At 33.9% G+C, this 18,001-nt stretch overlaps 1 protein-coding gene across 1 annotated transcript in view; it reads right to left on the bottom strand.

Moving 5' to 3' along the window:
• Positions 1-18,001, bottom strand: part of LOC116432925 (uncharacterized) — a 41,151-nt gene that overhangs the window by 20,359 nt on the left and 2,791 nt on the right. Inside the window, exon 2 of the mRNA XM_031990436.2 lies at positions 10,621-10,884. Coding sequence (XP_031846296.2) covers positions 10,621-10,884 — 264 coding nt within the window. The remainder of the gene's footprint in view (positions 1-10,620; positions 10,885-18,001) is intronic.

Genomic DNA, 18,001 nt, shown 5'->3' with positions numbered 1-18,001 from the left:
CGCATTATGTTCCATTGAATTTATGGAAATGAACTTTGTCAAAGTAAACTGGTTGAAGTTTGTTGCTTATATTCTTCTTCTTTTCGGTTCCGTGTCCAAGCATCGAAACAAAAGATGAGCGTATTCACTGAATACTATTTAGATAGAATATACAAGGTGGGCCTCTAAAAACTGTCTACACGTTTTCCTTATTAATGTTCGAGTAAAACGATTTCTCGACAAAGTTCTTCCCGGAGGATATCTTTGTTTTTGAAGAATTTCAAAATTTGCACTGTTTAATATTCGTGTTTAGTTTATGAAATATATCTATGCCCATATAATACAGCATGAAATATAAAATAAAGTATGAAATATAATTCAATAATTGAAAGAAACAATTTAACGTTTTAATTGTACTTTCGGAAACCTTCTGCCTCCCGCTGCTTTTACTGCAAATATTAATCCATGTTTCTCGCAATAATCAACAAAAACTCCTGCAAAAACAAAATACAGCCATTCAAGCGTCAATTCAACTCGTTAACCGTTAAACTCGTTTACTAAGACTCGGTTTGTGCCCTTTCATAGAAACTTACATCATTTAATGTCACAGAGAAGAATGTGTGAACTCCTCCGAACAAGCTTTCACTTGTACACAAAACAAAAAAGAACATGAAAGTTTATATCTGCGACACGTTTCAGCTGTTGAAAAACGACTCGTCCGATATGAAAATCATTTTTTTCAAACGGAATCGAAGGTATACACATACACGCGAACTCGATAAGTGTCTAGAAAAAGGTTCTATGTTACACTTCGTAACTTTTAGAAAATGACAGAAAAACAAAGTACCGCTGACCGTAGCGACTGAACAGACAATGAAAAATAAAGGTAACAATTCAATAACTGAAAAGTCATTTATTATTTTCACTAAAAATATAAGATCGAAGCAAATCTTTTTTTCTTTTTGCCAAGAAATTTTACAGTACAAAATCAGCAAATTATTAGATCCTGTCACGTTAGCACGTCAACTGGAATTTCCTTATCAGCATCTAAAGTAATAATTAACACATTAACTATCACGAAAACTTCAAATGTTTTACATAACACTTTCGTAGCAAAGGCGAACAGGAACAATTATCCATCTTACATACTATAATCGTTTCCAAGCAATCTACGAGTATCGATCATCAATGACCGCCATAGTAATGACTAAACACATTCGAGAATTCTCGTTTCCTGATGCGAATGTGTTAAGATCCTAGGATTATATATTATATTACATATTAATTACAAAAATAATTATCACAGTTCTAATACACATATATTGAAGTATTTTTATGATTTAAATATCGCGTTTTATATGAATGTTTTAGCAAAACTTGGCTGGCGCGAATGCGTTGAAAAATAAAATATTACAGAATAGTTCTTTACATCGCGTCCTGTCCTTTCCTCGCAAAAAATAGCTCTGAAAAAATTCGTGACAAAGGTCCTTCTTTTGAACACCAATTCGATCAAATGGAAAATGGTGACGGTGGATCGTCGCGAGTTCGAGCTCGTTTTTCCTGTTGTCGGTTTAAAGACTTCCCTATGTGCGTCGATCGGACGAATAACACAGCTATAAGACGGTTTCCGGTTCGCTTAAGGCTGTCGATAGAAAGTAAGATCGGCTTACGCGACTCGAATGGCAGTCGGACGCGTTCGCGAGTGGCCCCACGCCGCAGACACGCTAATGCAACGGTGAAAATCGATCGGCCGTTTAATGAAAAATCAGTGGGGAGTTCGGCAGTCATTATGTTGTTCCGCAATGTGCAATTTCAAATTACCTGGAAGTCGATTGCAGTTTACTTAACCTGTGTCGCTTTACGCGGGATCGCTAGGAACCTGTCCCTCTGAATTACCTGCGATTGCTGCTGGCCGATTGATCGTTTTATCATTCATTTTTCCGTTCATTCATATTCAGACCGTGGAGGCTGATTGATCATATCCGACACAATAAATGTTTTTATTGGGTTTAGAATTAAACTTAATTAAGCGTGGAACTCGGTTGATTAAGTTGTTAAACTTAATTGGGTTTTTAATTGAGAAATTAATTTCTCGCGACTGTCTTTTCGTTTGTTCAATTCCGTTTTAGATTTGCTTTGGCGAGTGAAGTGATTTATACGTAATTCAATTTTGAAATGAATTTTTCAATCACCTTTTGTGTTTAATAACTTTATGGAGTATTAAGTTGTTATAAGAAACTCGTATTTAAAGCGTAGTAAATAAATTGTTTATTAATAATAGAACTGTATTTTACGCGCGAGTAACTTTCTAATGTTATTTGTACTGAAGAAAGTTGCGAAATATTTTGAATTTTGTTTTGTGTACTTGTTGATTGTATGTGTTTAAATATTCATATCACATTCACAATCCGAGGTGTACATAAATGGCGACAACGAGAACGTTAACTTACGACTAATAGCTGAATCCTAATGACGTCTTGTTCAAGTAACGGTACCGATCAAATGGGATTGACGTCGTGGCATTAATTAATCGATTCTGCATTAGATGATAGAGTTTTTGTTCGATGAAAACAAACCACTGTGGAATATTATTTCTTTGGAAGATGTAATGTATAATTAATATTATTTAAAAATAAAATTTATAAGTATGTAGTCTATTATTCATACTTTCTTATTCGAATTGCAGAGTTAAATGTTTAAATTACATTTAAATGACGCAATGTAACATTGACGTTTTACATGGCGAAATAACAAAGATCTAATTATCAGCTTATATAGTTCCACCGACGCCATGCGACATCTGTTTAAAGCATTTTTTGATGCAACAAATAGCTTACAAATAATTTAAGGTATTAGAGTTCAATGACTCACTTTATACGCGCATATAAAGTTCTACGAGTTCCACAAGCGTGACTTGCCTCGACCCGAGCTTATCTTTATGATTTTATGAGTAATCGACTGTAAAATCACAGCATAATATTGTCGGGTGTATAAACTGAGCTCGACTGAATATTTCTTACCAGAGATACGGAAATATAGGGTGTTCTGACAAACTGTATACATACTTTGAATTATTAGAAGAATGTAATGTGTATTAATATGCATCGCAGACAAGCAATCGTTTAAATAAAAGATTTTGTAAGTTATAATGAGAATATTATTTATTGAATATTATTTATTGTATCATGTGCCTAATTTATTTCTGCATTAGCAGCAGATTTAATTGTAATTTAATCATTTCAATTTCAAGATTTTCATTTTAGAAATATACATTATTCAACTATATAAACATGTGTTATTTATAGAACCTAAACAACTTGTATATCATACGATACACTATACACTATTTTTCAAATCCAAATTCTACTTGATGTGACTATAACTGTTCTCCAATTTTCCAAGTCCTTTCAATGCTACCTAATAAAAAATCATCAATTTTGGTTTGATGAGATCATATTTATTCGATCCAATCAGCTTCGCTGAAAATTTTGTGCCTTCTGGGAAACGTGGTCAGAGTTTTTTACGATGATGCGTAAGCAGAAGTTTCTCTACTTTCATACGCCTACGCATCTCAACTTCTGGGAGCGTTCGATGTACTGTCTCTTCGTTAACATTATAAAGTACCACTCGTCAACGATACTTCTTGTATTTTATTTAAAATTAACCAAGGCTAACTGTAAAATATTAAATACAGTAACTTGTTCGTCTTATAAGATAAAATACCTTTATTTTGTAATATTCTTCGATATTTATATTAAATAATATTGTTAAAAATGTTTTAAAAAATTATATTCTGTTGTTTACTCAGTAAACAATTTATTCAAAATTTCAGCAAACTATCAGTTTTAGAAAACACAGTTATACTTGCAAATGATCCTTGACCTATGATTAAATTTATCCTCGCTGAGTAAGACCATTAGAGCGTTGGACCACTTACATGGAAATTTTCTACAAAGTATTATTTGCATTAACTATCGTTGTCCTTGCCCTACAACAACGCGCAGAGAGACAAAGAGAGAGAGGGAGAGAGAGAGAGAAAGAGAGAGAAACGAGACTGTACCACGGTCCAGTTGCTTCGAGAACGTTCTTATTTTAATACCGTAACACGTGTACGTTTTATCACACGTTAGTTAACTATTACCTACGTTTCAATGTTTAACGTCGAGAAACGACAACGAATAACCGTGCAAAATGGCGGACAAACAGATCGCTAATGAGGGATAACGAGCGTTGTATATTTAATATTTTCATTGCGAACAGGAATGATTACACCAGTTTTGTGCCATTTAAATTCCGACTGATGACAGAAAGACAACTGAATTAATCACTTAATGTAATGAAATATGAGAACAGACTGATTCTCAAACCATTTAATATATAAATAAATAAAGTAATATTAAACTAAATGAAAGTGTTCATAATTTTCATCTCATACAAATCATCATAAAATTTAAACGACATTTTTCTTAACAAATATTATAAAAAGCACTACACTTAGAGTATTCCATATACTGTCCCGCACCAATTGCATTCTGTGTAATTACGCGACTTCAAATTATTATTAAATTATTATTAAATTCAAATCAAGTAAATGATTTGAATATAATCAAATAAATGATTTGAATAAAAATGTAGTCCAATTATTAATATAAGAATTGTCTAGAATTAATGAAACTACACTCTCCAAAATGGTCGTGCTTCGTCCTCACAATCAGTCAAGTCTAAAGATACGGATACACTAACAATGTAAAGGCATAAAATAAAATTTTAAAAATAAAATTTTTAAAAAGTGCAAACACTACAAATTGCCATCAGTGTATTTACACTTTAACTTCAGAAGGAAAAAAAATAATCTACGGCGAAACTAGGAAATTAAAATTCCTCGATTTCATGTCATTTAACAAAACCCTACCACCTATCCTAAATGGCAAAAAGAAAGAAGGTGATTTCCTGTTTCACGTTAAGATCGTACATTGAGGAACGTAACCCGAGTTACGTAATTCACTGTTGCGGTTCTCCTTGAACGCAGCTCCTAGCACCGGCGCGTACGGTTTCTTTGAGTTTCGTTTTCTACGTTTTATTCTCCGCTCCTTACCTGTACGTATATATCTATGTATATCGTTCCTCTTCACCTAGCTACGGCGCTCGCCACGGAATTAATTGTCGTCGCTTCCTAATGATAGCTGAACATATTTTCTTTGCATACAAAGGAGATGGCTCTTCTCGGCTGTCCACGATTTGCAAACGAGACACGCTCGTCGGTGTACAGTTCCGTCGATAAGCCTACTATGTATACGATCATTTTAAAAAGGTGTAATGAAGAATTTTGGAAAATAATAAACCGAATAAATATTTTAATTCGAAGTAGTTGCCAATGTTTCAAGTAATCTTATCTGAACATTTTACTTTTGCAACAGTGATCGTAGATACGTGTTAAACAATTTTCTGCATTATTTTTGCAGAATAAAGAATTCTGAGTATGTCGTACTGTTTCAAATGTTCATTTTTATACATTTAAAATGTATATGACTACAGAAAAGCAATAAAAAAATAAGTATAAAAAATCAAGGAATTACATTGTAGAATGTAATGAAACGTTGGGGATAGAATTAATCTAAAATTAATAAATATTTATACAACCTTCGTTGATTATTTTTACTTATATGAATATATCAATGAAATGGTGTCAAGAAAGCAATGAAAAAAATATTTATACTTTTAAAATATTTATGTAATTATTAATATTGATTAAATAAATGCATTTGTGAGAATACCAATATCAAAAAGATTTCACGAAATAACGACGGTAAATGGTATTCATTTATCTAACAATAAAAAGTATAGCCGTCAAAGTGTTGAACGCGGAAGAGTGGGTCGTTTTCAATTCACTCGTGGAATTATGGATGAAAATAAAACCACAGCGTTTATCGCTATTGTGCGATGTGCCTGAAGCATATTTACACGGCGTCGCAATCTCCAAATATAATCTTCGTCGAACACCTACGAAGCGAACCAAGAAAAAAATTGAAAAACATACACCGCCGAAAATAAGTAAGTTCGAAATTATTACTCGGATGGAATAATTCAACCGTCTGTTAATAAAAAATTAGTCAGCACGTTACAGAATAATAACCAAGAAATTGTTGAAGTGAAAGGAGAACCAGCGGACCGTTAATTCAAAAAATATCGGAAGCAAATTTGTGTACAGAAGCTATTCATCTCATTTCTATTAGATTACTTGCATTTCTCGCAGATATCTCTAAGATATATGAATTTTTTCTTTTACTCCTGGTGAGTTTTTCCTACAAAATGCATTTAAATTGTCTTCAGATCATCTTATCTATTAAAATCACAGGAAATAAAAATATAAAACATTAAATAAATTCTAACGCATAGGAAAATTTCCCGACCTGACTGTACATTGGCAACGTCATCTTCAAAATTAATTGACGGAGGCACTGAAACTGCCGATAGATGAAAGAAACGCGCGGTATTGACTAATTGAGTCTTGTTCTATTCCAACGGTGATCATCTTCTGGAAAGATTTGCTTTTTACGCGAGAATTAGCCACGTTAAAAGATTCTCCGAACTGCTAATCCGAAAATTTACCAGTCATGTGTTCTAACCGTCTAAAATGGGAAAACCAGAATTTAACGGTCGATTTAATGAATGTTTCGGCGGAGACTTATAATCGGAGGCATTCTCAAGAATCTTTATTCAAACACTTCGCGTATTATTAACGAGAATGTGCGATGACCGAAACAGGAAATTCAAACAGCTCCGGAATAAAATTTACATTATATTTAAATTCTGCTTTAGCAGAAAATAAACAGCCAAATGTTTATTGCCTACGATACTAAGCTTTATTTTTAAAAAATTAATACCTCTAAGAAGCGCTTATTCCTAATGATTACGATTGTTAATCAAGGCGACATAATCGTTTGAAATTCTCGGAAAATAATATCTTCCGGATACTTTTGCTACCAACGACCATATAAAAATATTTTATTCTTCCATTACTTTAAGACAATATTGTAAGGTATTCAAACGAATTTGAGTTTAAACGAATTTTTCTTTTCAATATTTATAAGTGTATTCGTAAAATTCCTTTGTTATTTAATAAACTAATGAAATAATTAATTGAACATGTTAATAACTGTTTTTAACCATTTTTTCAAAATTTTGGAAAATCCGAAAGACGACAGTAGGTGAGGACCCAAAGTTTCTTTTAAGGAAGTCACTAAATTTAACGTTACTATAGATTCTTTTATAGGATTGACAGTAATTTCAAATTAATATCAGAAAAAAATGTACAACCTGAAAACTGTAACGATGTCACCATATGTCTATAATGAGTAATTAATCGCAAAGAGTTTAAGAACGCGCGATGAAAATGATTACATTTAAAAGAGGACAATAATTAAAATTTCATGCGAGATAAAGATTTAATTGCTGTGAAATGATTGCAATGTTGGCTCGATAATAATTGAGACAAATTACGTACCGCTGGAGAACTGTTTACATGAGACGCAGCGGGAGAAAATTCCGTAACATTGTGCATCACGTGTCTCTAAGGTACTTTCCCACAAAAAAACAGAAGCAATTTAATGCACTGCAAAGTAAGAAACAAGCTAGAATTTGCGTGCCCAATTCGGATTCGCGCCACTCTCTTTTCTTGCAAAGCTGGACGAGAATGCACTGCCCGATCGTAAATAACTCCACGCTTTCTAAATTTCTGACTTTTTATGCCTAATACACTCATTAACACAAACTCATTTTCATGGACGCGTGAAAAACCAGGCAAAAACTTTCACCCCACACGTCGCCGGGATTATTTTGTTCCTAAGCTGTATCAATCGTAACTATTTATGTACTACACTTAACACTCTGATAATCTGTAAATATTCCAAACAGTTGAACTTCACACGGTTACCGCGTGTTACATGTAATACACGCGCATAATCATCGAATTATTCTTTAATGATTACTCTTAGAGAAACGTGATGTAACGTTACCAAGTTTATCTAGATTTTCTTTGGACGAAGTTAATTTTGTATATTTTACATTAATTAAAGGAAATTTTGCATTAGAATCCTGTAATAGTATTTATGAATTATTTTTTTTTTTTTAGAAAATATTCAAAAATTTTGTTGAAGTTATTTAATTAATTCAGTTTGCATTTGTATTAAAAATTTGAAATATAGTATTTACAAGTTTTATGGTTTCATACGACACTTTCAGCTAACCGTCGCAGCACCACGCATTAAAGTCACCGCGCGATTACTTACCACGCATTCAAGTCACCTGAATAGCATTTGCATATTAAAATCTGCTCTTTATTCTACGTCCTATAATTCATTGTCCCGCGAATAAATAGATTCACGGTTTCTGTAAAAGATTATGCAAAGAACATTCTTTCTTTCAACTCTTACAATTAATATTCAACTTTTATTGCTGCAATTAAAGAACTACATATATGAATAGCGGGAAATTAACTTTCAAATCTTTAAATATTCATTCCTATTTTATCGTGCATCTAATAACGGGATATGCATATAAAGATGAACCAAAAAAAGAAATTGCTAACGATAACGTTGAAATAACCAGTTTAACTGTATAAATAGAAGATATTTAAAAAAAACTTGTAATATGATTCATGAATGAACGATGTAGAACAGATGCTATATGAATTGAACATAAAAAATGTAAAAAATACAGATGTGATTATGTAAACTTTGTTACCTAACGTCTAAGATTTTGCAGACTTAATAAAGGCAATACGAATATATTAATTATTTTACAATAGCATTCTAAAATAAATTTGATATTTAAGTAATTCATCTATTGTACACGTATTCCTAACAAAGAAATGATAAAAATGTCTGTCGTTCCAATGAATGGAGAAATTTTTCAGGTAACAAGGGAGAATAAATGAATTCAATTTCGTTTTGTTATTCAGTTAAGTCTGACGCAGTTTACAAATCTGTATGAAGCCATCAATCTGAAATTCTTCTTAAAGCAATTAATAGAACTTTCATTTTCGAGATTGAAACAATAATTGTGCAATAACGCTTCTAAATAGCCCGGTCGTGTTTACATTAAATTTTTTCGATGTTTGGAGTGAGAACGTTACGACCTCCGCGAAACACAGTCCCTAAGTACAACAGTTTTCTCGATACCGGCCGAATCGTGTGCACACAGATTATCGGTAAAACATAAAGCCTTCTCCGCGGCTTCACGGATGAAAAAGTACGCGATAAATCATGGTAAATCTCGGTAGTTCATTATTCCCGGTAATATCGGGGCGAATACCACAAAGATGGGCGTGACCGTAGATCGAGACCGTTCCTTTCTTTGCATCGAGCGCGCCGTGAGAAGCGACTTTTCACCGCTGTCTCATCAGAAAACGAACGTTTCGACCGCTGCGCTCGTATTTACAGCAATAAAATTAATTACGGATCGCGTGAATTATAGGAAAATAACTTTCCATTGATCCCGGTGACTATACCAGTAATTAATATACTCTTTTTCTATTACCTAATAATATTGCTTCGCAGCTGAAGAAGTGTAATTCTGCTTTCTCGTTTAACTTTCACTGTTACTTTTCGTTATAGTCTTTCTTTGTACCTCTATTTTATTTTATTTTATTTTATTTAATTGCAGTAATGAATACATTTTTTTGTACAAATACTGTAGATCAATATTGTATTGATAATTATATTGGTAGAAAATGATTTTAATTGATCTCTATCGGAATTTACTAAGTGCAGTTATGAATTTTTATGCGATTGTATATCTTTATTCCGACACTTCTCGATTATTCCGCCATTGCCGCGAACGTGTTACAGTCCGGGTATTAATAATTTTTCAGCCGTTTCGGACGCGGCGGATTGATTTCTTCGTTCAGCATGCGAACGTTAATCACGTTAGCGCCATTAGCACGGCGTTTCCCTTCCTCACTTTCGATCATAAAGTCAAACATCATTCGACTGGAAATAATCTTTGAGCACCGATCGATCGACAATGGCCCCGACGTAGCGGCTTCTGTGATTCGCTGAATTTCAGGTGAAAATTTAGAAACCATGAAAGCTGCATACCGATCAAGTGAAACGCCGTTAAGTGGAATTTATAACAGCAGACGAATTTCGTATGACAGAAGCTGATACGTTAAACGTGAAACATTTACCGTATATTTTGTCAAAAACAGAAATAAACAATTTTGACTGACTAATCCGAGTTTCAAAAAAAAAAAAATTGAATTATTATTCTTATATACAAACATATGTATTATACAAAGAAATATTTACATTTTATTTAAAAACGACAATGACACAGAATTTAAATTATCTCTCTGCATCTTTGAAATTGATCGCGATCCAATCATGAATTTTCAGCACTACAACCTTCGAAAGGTTAAGTGACCAAACAATGAAGAACAGTGGCCAAAATTTTACATAAACTATTTATATTTAACATTTTTCAAAATTTAGCAATTCCGTGGGGAAATGAAATCTTTTTTGCAAAGATCTCAGAATAATTACCTATTGTATTTTCATCGTTCAAGTTGCATCAAGCGTTACAAAATTTGATGATTGGAAGAATGATGGTTCCTCCAAGAATATCGAGTGGGTATTTACTTACCTGTATGAGCGCTTCTGGCTGCAAATGTTTCAAGAATTCACCTTGCTGATAGGTAACAGAAGGTTGTTGTTGTTGTTGTTGTTGTTGTTGTTGGAGCCTCAGTTCCGCTTGCATCGCGGCTATCGACTCAGGAGTACAGGACGCACGAGCTTGGACCCAGGAAGCGGCGAGGATGAAGCTTCCCAGGACCACGGACATCGTCACCATAGTAACCGCCGCGATCCTGGCGATTTGAACGGCTGTACTCTTTGGCCTCATGTATGCCTGCGGATCAATTGAATAAAAATTGATTAGAATAGTATTTGTCATTTCACACTTACGTCGGCAACCGAATACCCATTTTCAAACTTTCTTTTACATAAATTTCTATTGTTCTCGAGAACACTTCATCAAATCGCTGTGGATTTACATTTTTTTCAATATTTTTCGATTTTTAACGAAATTCCTTTGGATTTCGAATTCATTTCCTAATCATTTTCTCCATATTTCAGCAATATTTCGTTTATTCAATTTTCTCGAGCTAATTACATTCTCATTCTATCCAAGATCATTTGATTTTAAACATTTTACAGAAAAACTTGTCATTAGCCTACATCTCCCTATTTTTTACCCTAATTCACACGACTCGAGTCTCTTCCATATTCCACGCTACAACCAAAGAAATTTATTTACCTTTAAATGCGTTCAGCAAAATGTTTAATTCCATATAATCAACACACTTTCTTAACGCTACTTTTTCATGACGCGTACATTGAATGCACCATTAAAGTCATATTTATATTTTAACGAAGCATAGATTACTGGGAATATGCCTGCAAGCTATTATTCTAACTGGTTACATCAATTTAACATTCATATAAGTATTCTCAGGAACTAATTGCAAATCATCTCGTGGAAAATTGAAGAAAAATATATTTTAATGCATCACTGTACAGAAACGAAGACGTAGCTTCACGTTAAACGTGTCCTGCACAGTAACACCCGCTGAACCCCACGCGCAGGTCCGATGAATACAACAATGAAACGCGTGCAAGAATCATTATTTACACGATAATGTGGCCGATGCGATGTACCACGCACGCAGAACGCAGTTGAACGTGTGCGTGGAGCTTCATGCTGGCTAACCAACCGAGTCGAGGTCTTCTGTCGTTTCACGCTCTCCTTTCGCAGTCTCGTGGCATTCTCACTTGATAGAATGAAGCTAATTGCGGGAAAAAGTGAAAAATTCTATTGGAGAATCTCACCGTTTCCCCATAGACGCGCGCGTGCGTTTCTTTTCTCTCGCGTGAACACAGTCTGCGGCACTTTCAAAACATCGCAGGACCTCGTGACGCCAATAGCACTGCTGAAAACTACGGGCGAAACTATCGGTGTGTAATTCATAGGCATTTCTTTAACACTATGGCTAGCGAGCAGTGAAATTGACTGATTTGTATTTTCTTGCACAATTTGTAAAATTATACAATCATACGATTATACGATTATACGATTACACGATTACACGATTACACGATTTGTATGTTGAGAGTTCAATTAGCTTATGTTGTAGTTTAGGTTTACCTAATAATTTTGGGTTTATTTAGCAATTTTTAAGTCAATCGTCTATGCTTTTTTAATAATTGTAAAAGAATAGAATCGAAATTATTTGAACCCTTCTAGTTCTACTGTTAAAGGGACACAATTATCTGGTTTCAAAGAATAAATTAATTATCCGTAAATTATCTAATAGTTGTCAATGAAATAACTATATCGCGAAAAATTGAGGAAAAACGATATAACTGTGCGATCACAGAACTTTTGCGCAAAATCCATCGTGAAACTGTTGAAAGGATTCAACTTGATCGCATAACGTCGGTTAGCGAGATTCTGGTTAAACTTAGGATATCTTAAGACAAAAGCCAAATAAGAGGCATGAAAAACAGGAGAACTTCTCGGTATACTTTACTGCGTCTTCTAATCCACTTATCAAATTAATGCAAATTTACGAAGACGTTAAGCAAGACCATTAACTAAGAAGTCCTTTTTTATTACGTTTATCGTCTTCTGTAGAATTGCATTGGTAAACACATTTTCCGCCTCGAAGACCAAGATGACTATCAAAAATATTTTGAGTCGCGGCGGATACGATATGATTTACGAAACGCGGAAAATAAATAAACATTAGCAATTCCTTGAGACTACAGCCTTACAGTGAATGATTCACAAATGAGTATGTTAGAGCTGTGGACTGTGAAGTGCCTTGAAACAATACGATACATACCGGTGAAAATATGTTTACGTAAATCTTTTTAACCTTGGAAGCATACTTTATAAATTCCATTATCTTCCATTCATAGCAGTTCAAAATCGTCTTTAATAACAGAAGCATCATCGAAACAACTGTAAGAGCAAAATTGACTCATTTATACATGTGGTGTCTTTATCAAAACTAATTCTATATTCCAGAATAATATTCTTACATATTTCGAAAGTCATTTTGCAGTGACGATGAACCGTAACATATTTATTCTGCAATTAGCATTTGCTTTTTTTACAGGGAATCATTTTATTTTCTAATTTCACTACGATTGATGCAACGAACAATTTTTTATTGTTTTGAAGATAAGAATTTTAGAAGTGTTTTATACTCGACGAAAATAAGAATTTTAAAACAGTTTGATAAACAAGGAAAATAAGAATCTTAGAAAAATTTTTGAAAAGAATCTTGAAAATTTTATCGAAGAGTTTAATCGTGATCTTATGCAAGGTTAATAACACAGTAAAAACAAATGTACAGCGGAGGAAGAATTCTTAAGGAGAAATTGTATCTGTCCGCGTGACTCGTCTCCATTATTTTAACGTGATTTGCATTTCATGAATAACCAGGAAGAAGGATCTCGTGTAGGTAACGACAAAACCATGTGCGAATTACCATAAAGATAAATCACTTTGACAAGTTTCTATATCGCAATGTATGTCCCTTAAATAGATTACCTTGATTCTCGTATGATCTCCGTTCAAAAATATTTTCATTATACAGCTAAGATTAAAATAATTTTCAATTACATCAAATAACGTCTTATACGCACACGCACGCGCACACACACACACACATTATATAACACACTTATCTTTCGATTTCTTTTCCAATTCCGCTCATCAGATTTACGTTGCTTTCAATAATTTCGTTGAGGAAGAAGAAATGCTACTTTCACTGTGAGCCTACGCTTATTTCGAGCAATGAATCGATTACATGAAAATAGTACCACACTTCAACTACGAAGAACACTAAAAACATTCCTGTTTGTTAAATTGAGTTTGGAACTTCCGCCGTGAATCCTATTAGGCATTACAAGACGGTGAGTTATATAACGTAATTACCTTTATTTTGCGGAATATTTAAGGTAATCAGTGTAAAATAATCTTATCCCGAGATACACGATCCAAGATTATTTTCTTCTGAAATAATAAATGGCAGATGTCAAAGAGAAAAACAGATGATTTTTATTGGGTATGATCATGATTATTCGATTTTTTGTCGACTAGAAAAAGTAGTAAGCTTGATTAGCGAGGGTCGTTACGGATGCTACGTTAATTGTGCAGTGAATTAATGGAAAAAGGCGAACACTTGTAACAGGGACTGTACTTGTACGTATTCGTAATGACCTCGATGTGGATGGACGACTGTAAGGTGAGAGGCCTCGAGGAGATAGTAGGCCATCCGAGGCTGTCTTTATGCTGCTCGATCCGCCAGACAAAAGTAAACAGGCACTGTTGCCAGGCATTCGAAACGAAAGGATTATTTACTTACACGGATAGGCTGACTCGGTGGAAAGTTTTTGACCACTTTTCCTGTTTTCGAAAATATGTTCTAACAAACCGAATATCGCACGCCGAGAAAAGACACTCGTTCGTATCCTTTCCACGATTCGTGCCGCTGCTTCGAAATCCGTTCACATTATCTTCAATTACTCGGATACCTCGAGATCACCTGCACGAAACAATTGGACGACGTTGTTTGAAAGTTTAGATAGTGTGGAACGTCGTGTAACATGCTTTGACAAATATTTCTTACGAAACAATCAACTAACTAATTAATGAACAGTTAACTAAGTAACTCATACAATATGGAGACAACCATAATGTTAACTTCTATATATCGTTCAGCAGAATCTATAATTGGAATGCAAAGTTTAAATTAATTTGGTATTTGCAACATCTTTATTAAACATTATTAACGACTATTTTTAATGATAAACGATTAAACGTCAACGAAAGATATTATAGAGTTACTTTCAATATCATACCCTGTATATATGACAATTTTGAAACAATACTGTCCATCCGCTGTCTATTTTACTCTTCTTTATAACTAGCAAAAAGTAGTGAACTGATGATGCTAGTACAGCACGACAAAATTTCTGAACGCATCCTCTTCGATGCAACCCGACTGTTCCGAACGTTAGCGTGATACTTTTACTTTTGAAAGGAAATTCGAATGGTCCGCTCTTGTAAAATAGGCGATATCTAAGCAAGAATCGCGAATACGTTCGGTGATCGAAGAAAAAGTGATCCAAATGACTCGGTAAAAGGAACTGTACGGGACTTCGTTTTTAGTTCGTGTAGATAGCAATTGCGGCTAATTAAAATGGAGGAAGGCTACTTGAAACGCCTGTCGTCTTCCGCGAACTATATGCCGTGACGCGTATAAAATTTTAATACCAAGAAATCCCCTGACAGTTACATTTTTTAGCTTGTAAACTCGGTTCGAAGTGATTACAACACGTTTTTCACGTGGACTTTTTGGACCACAGTGTACTTTTTTCAATTATGTCACGAATTCGTCATCACGGCAAAATTATATAAAAGACCAAAATCAGTTACTATTCATTCCGTTATTACCCAAGTATTTATCTTTGGAAAACATGCACTTTCCCAAGATAGTCTACAAAGATTAATTAAAATCGCGGAAGAATAGAAAGGGTTATTTCTTTTTTCTCAGGAAAGTGAACAGTGAAGTATGCTTCGGTTTATATAAAACGCCTGGAACGCTAATCTGTGAAGTGCACAGCTAAATAATAGATGTGAATAATTCTGCAAATAATTAAGAAACTTCTACAAGTCACTTGTTGAAAAATAGTTGGAACAATTTGTATTTGTAGTGGCACAGGAAATATAGAAAGAACTATATTTAATATTAAATTGTACAACATATATTAACATATGAAGCATTGAAATAAAATAGTTCCTTAATTTATCTATAATTTATCTTTAACTCGAGAAGATATCATCTGCAACTAATCGAAAAGTATTGGATACTTTTACTGAAAAACTTTCGAGTGCAAAGGGTTAAGAACGTTGTTTATCAGTCTACAGTGGTAAAGATAGAAATAACATGAAAGAACTCTCTACAAAGCGTTGTGACACCGAACGAACTTCGTTGAGTAATTTCCTAAACTCGCGTGAAAGCATTATTCGAATGATAAATAATGGGTATAAAGAAAATCCTTTCATTGCATAATACTACAGGAAATTCAAGTTTCAATTACTCGCTGTTCAAATAATGGTAGGATGGTCGCATGATGAAATGATTACTGATATCTACGCCCTGTGTGTTCGCAACTGGGATGCACGGCTGGATTTACGCAAACCAAGCATTAAAGTCTCCGGGCACGCTCGACATGACCAGCTGAGATTGCGTTATTTGAAACCGGCGCTTTTTACTATGGAAATTCCATAATACTCGCGCATAATTAAGTGCATCGATAAGCGTGCGTTCAATGAAAATCTTACTTTGAAAGAAACTTTTATAACTGGCCTTTTGAATAGACATCTGCGTTGATGAAAAAGAGTATGGTTAAATATACAGAATTCTCAATCAACAATGTGCAATAAAGTTTTTCATTCGATCTCTCTTTTTCCGAGAAAATTGAGGCTAAACATTTCATCCACGTATCTGTATTCAATTAACTGGAAATATTGATTTTCTCGACTGCAAACACTGCACTTTTCGTTATGGATAAATGAATTTTAGAATAAATTTAAATTTTAATTCTTGAAAATAAAAGTATGAAAAGCTGTGTTATATACGATTGGATGGGATGATCCAATAGAATATATTTAAACTTAATTGTTAGAAAGGTCCTCGAATAAGTAGATTTTATTTTGTACCTTCGATTTATCTTTTCATGTATATTACCTCAATATGAAAATTGTTATTGGTAGTTAGGTTCTCATTGATATTTTAAATAATTTATGTCATACTGTTCTACAAAGGTTTGTTAATTTTCCGACAAACATGGTCATAGCGGTGTACGCGATGCATAACGTCGATGCTGAAGTCAATTCGGGTCAAATGATACGGCTTCAGTCACGGTTCAATTGAAAAAGAAACGCACCTCAAATTGTTGCTAGGAAGTCTATAAGAAATGGTTTTTCTTTTAGAGTGAGAGGTACCTGTTCACAATGGAACATTGATTGTAAGAATAAGAAGAAGTGATTATTTTTCGAAAGTAAAAGATATATTACTAAACAATTTAAAATGGTTTCTCTTCATAAAATATGAAACACGGATTATTAATGAAAGAATAGAAACTGTTTAAAATCTTGGAATCTTTTACATTTTACACGCAAGACCATTAAAAAAAATCAGCTTTATTGTCACGAATATTTATCTGAAGTGAGAAGATTTTAAAACTATTTCCACGATTTTTCAGAAACAAGAAACAAACAGTTCCTTGAATGAATGCGACGGAAATGTTTGATATCAGTGAAAAATTGGGATTCACGCACAGCGCATAGAAAGTGTCCGGTTCTCATGAAATAAACGAATGAAAAGAGCGTGGCCGGCGTAGAAAATGAAACCGCGTCGCGCATAATTTTTCAGGGCGCTCGTCGTCACGCTCACAAAATACGAAAGTTCGATTAACCGGGGAAACAGAATAAAATGATACGCTCCAAGTGAACTGATGCTATATCTATATTAAGAGAAAATCTATCGCAATTGAAACCCGAAGTTATAAAGCAGTAAACGGCCTGTCGTTCGAGAACGTTGGCTTTACCCTAATTCACGAGTCAGTTCTGCGGGGGGTTCCCACGGAATTTTCTTTTCTTCTTATACAGCGGAATTAATTATTTCTCAGAACTCTTTTCGAGAAACGACTCGCCAATGACCGTACAGTTCTAGCCAGATAGAACGAATCATGCATCACACACATGTATATAAAATATATTCTTCTAAACAAAAGAAAGTAACTCAGAACTATACAATAAAACTTGTTGGTTTTCACCTTCCAGTCAAACCCCTAATTACAGAACATTCTTTATTATAAAAACAAACCATTTCTTCGAAAAAATTCTTCTTTAATATTAATATACAATTTCTTTTTTATGATCTTTTTAA

This window comes from Nomia melanderi, chromosome 3, assembly GCF_051020985.1.
Source record: "Nomia melanderi isolate GNS246 chromosome 3, iyNomMela1, whole genome shotgun sequence".
In the NCBI taxonomy this organism is placed as follows: domain Eukaryota; kingdom Metazoa; phylum Arthropoda; class Insecta; order Hymenoptera; family Halictidae; genus Nomia; species Nomia melanderi.
The sequence above is the reverse complement of the archived record's forward strand: the minus strand, read 5'-3'. Positions and strand labels throughout refer to the sequence as shown.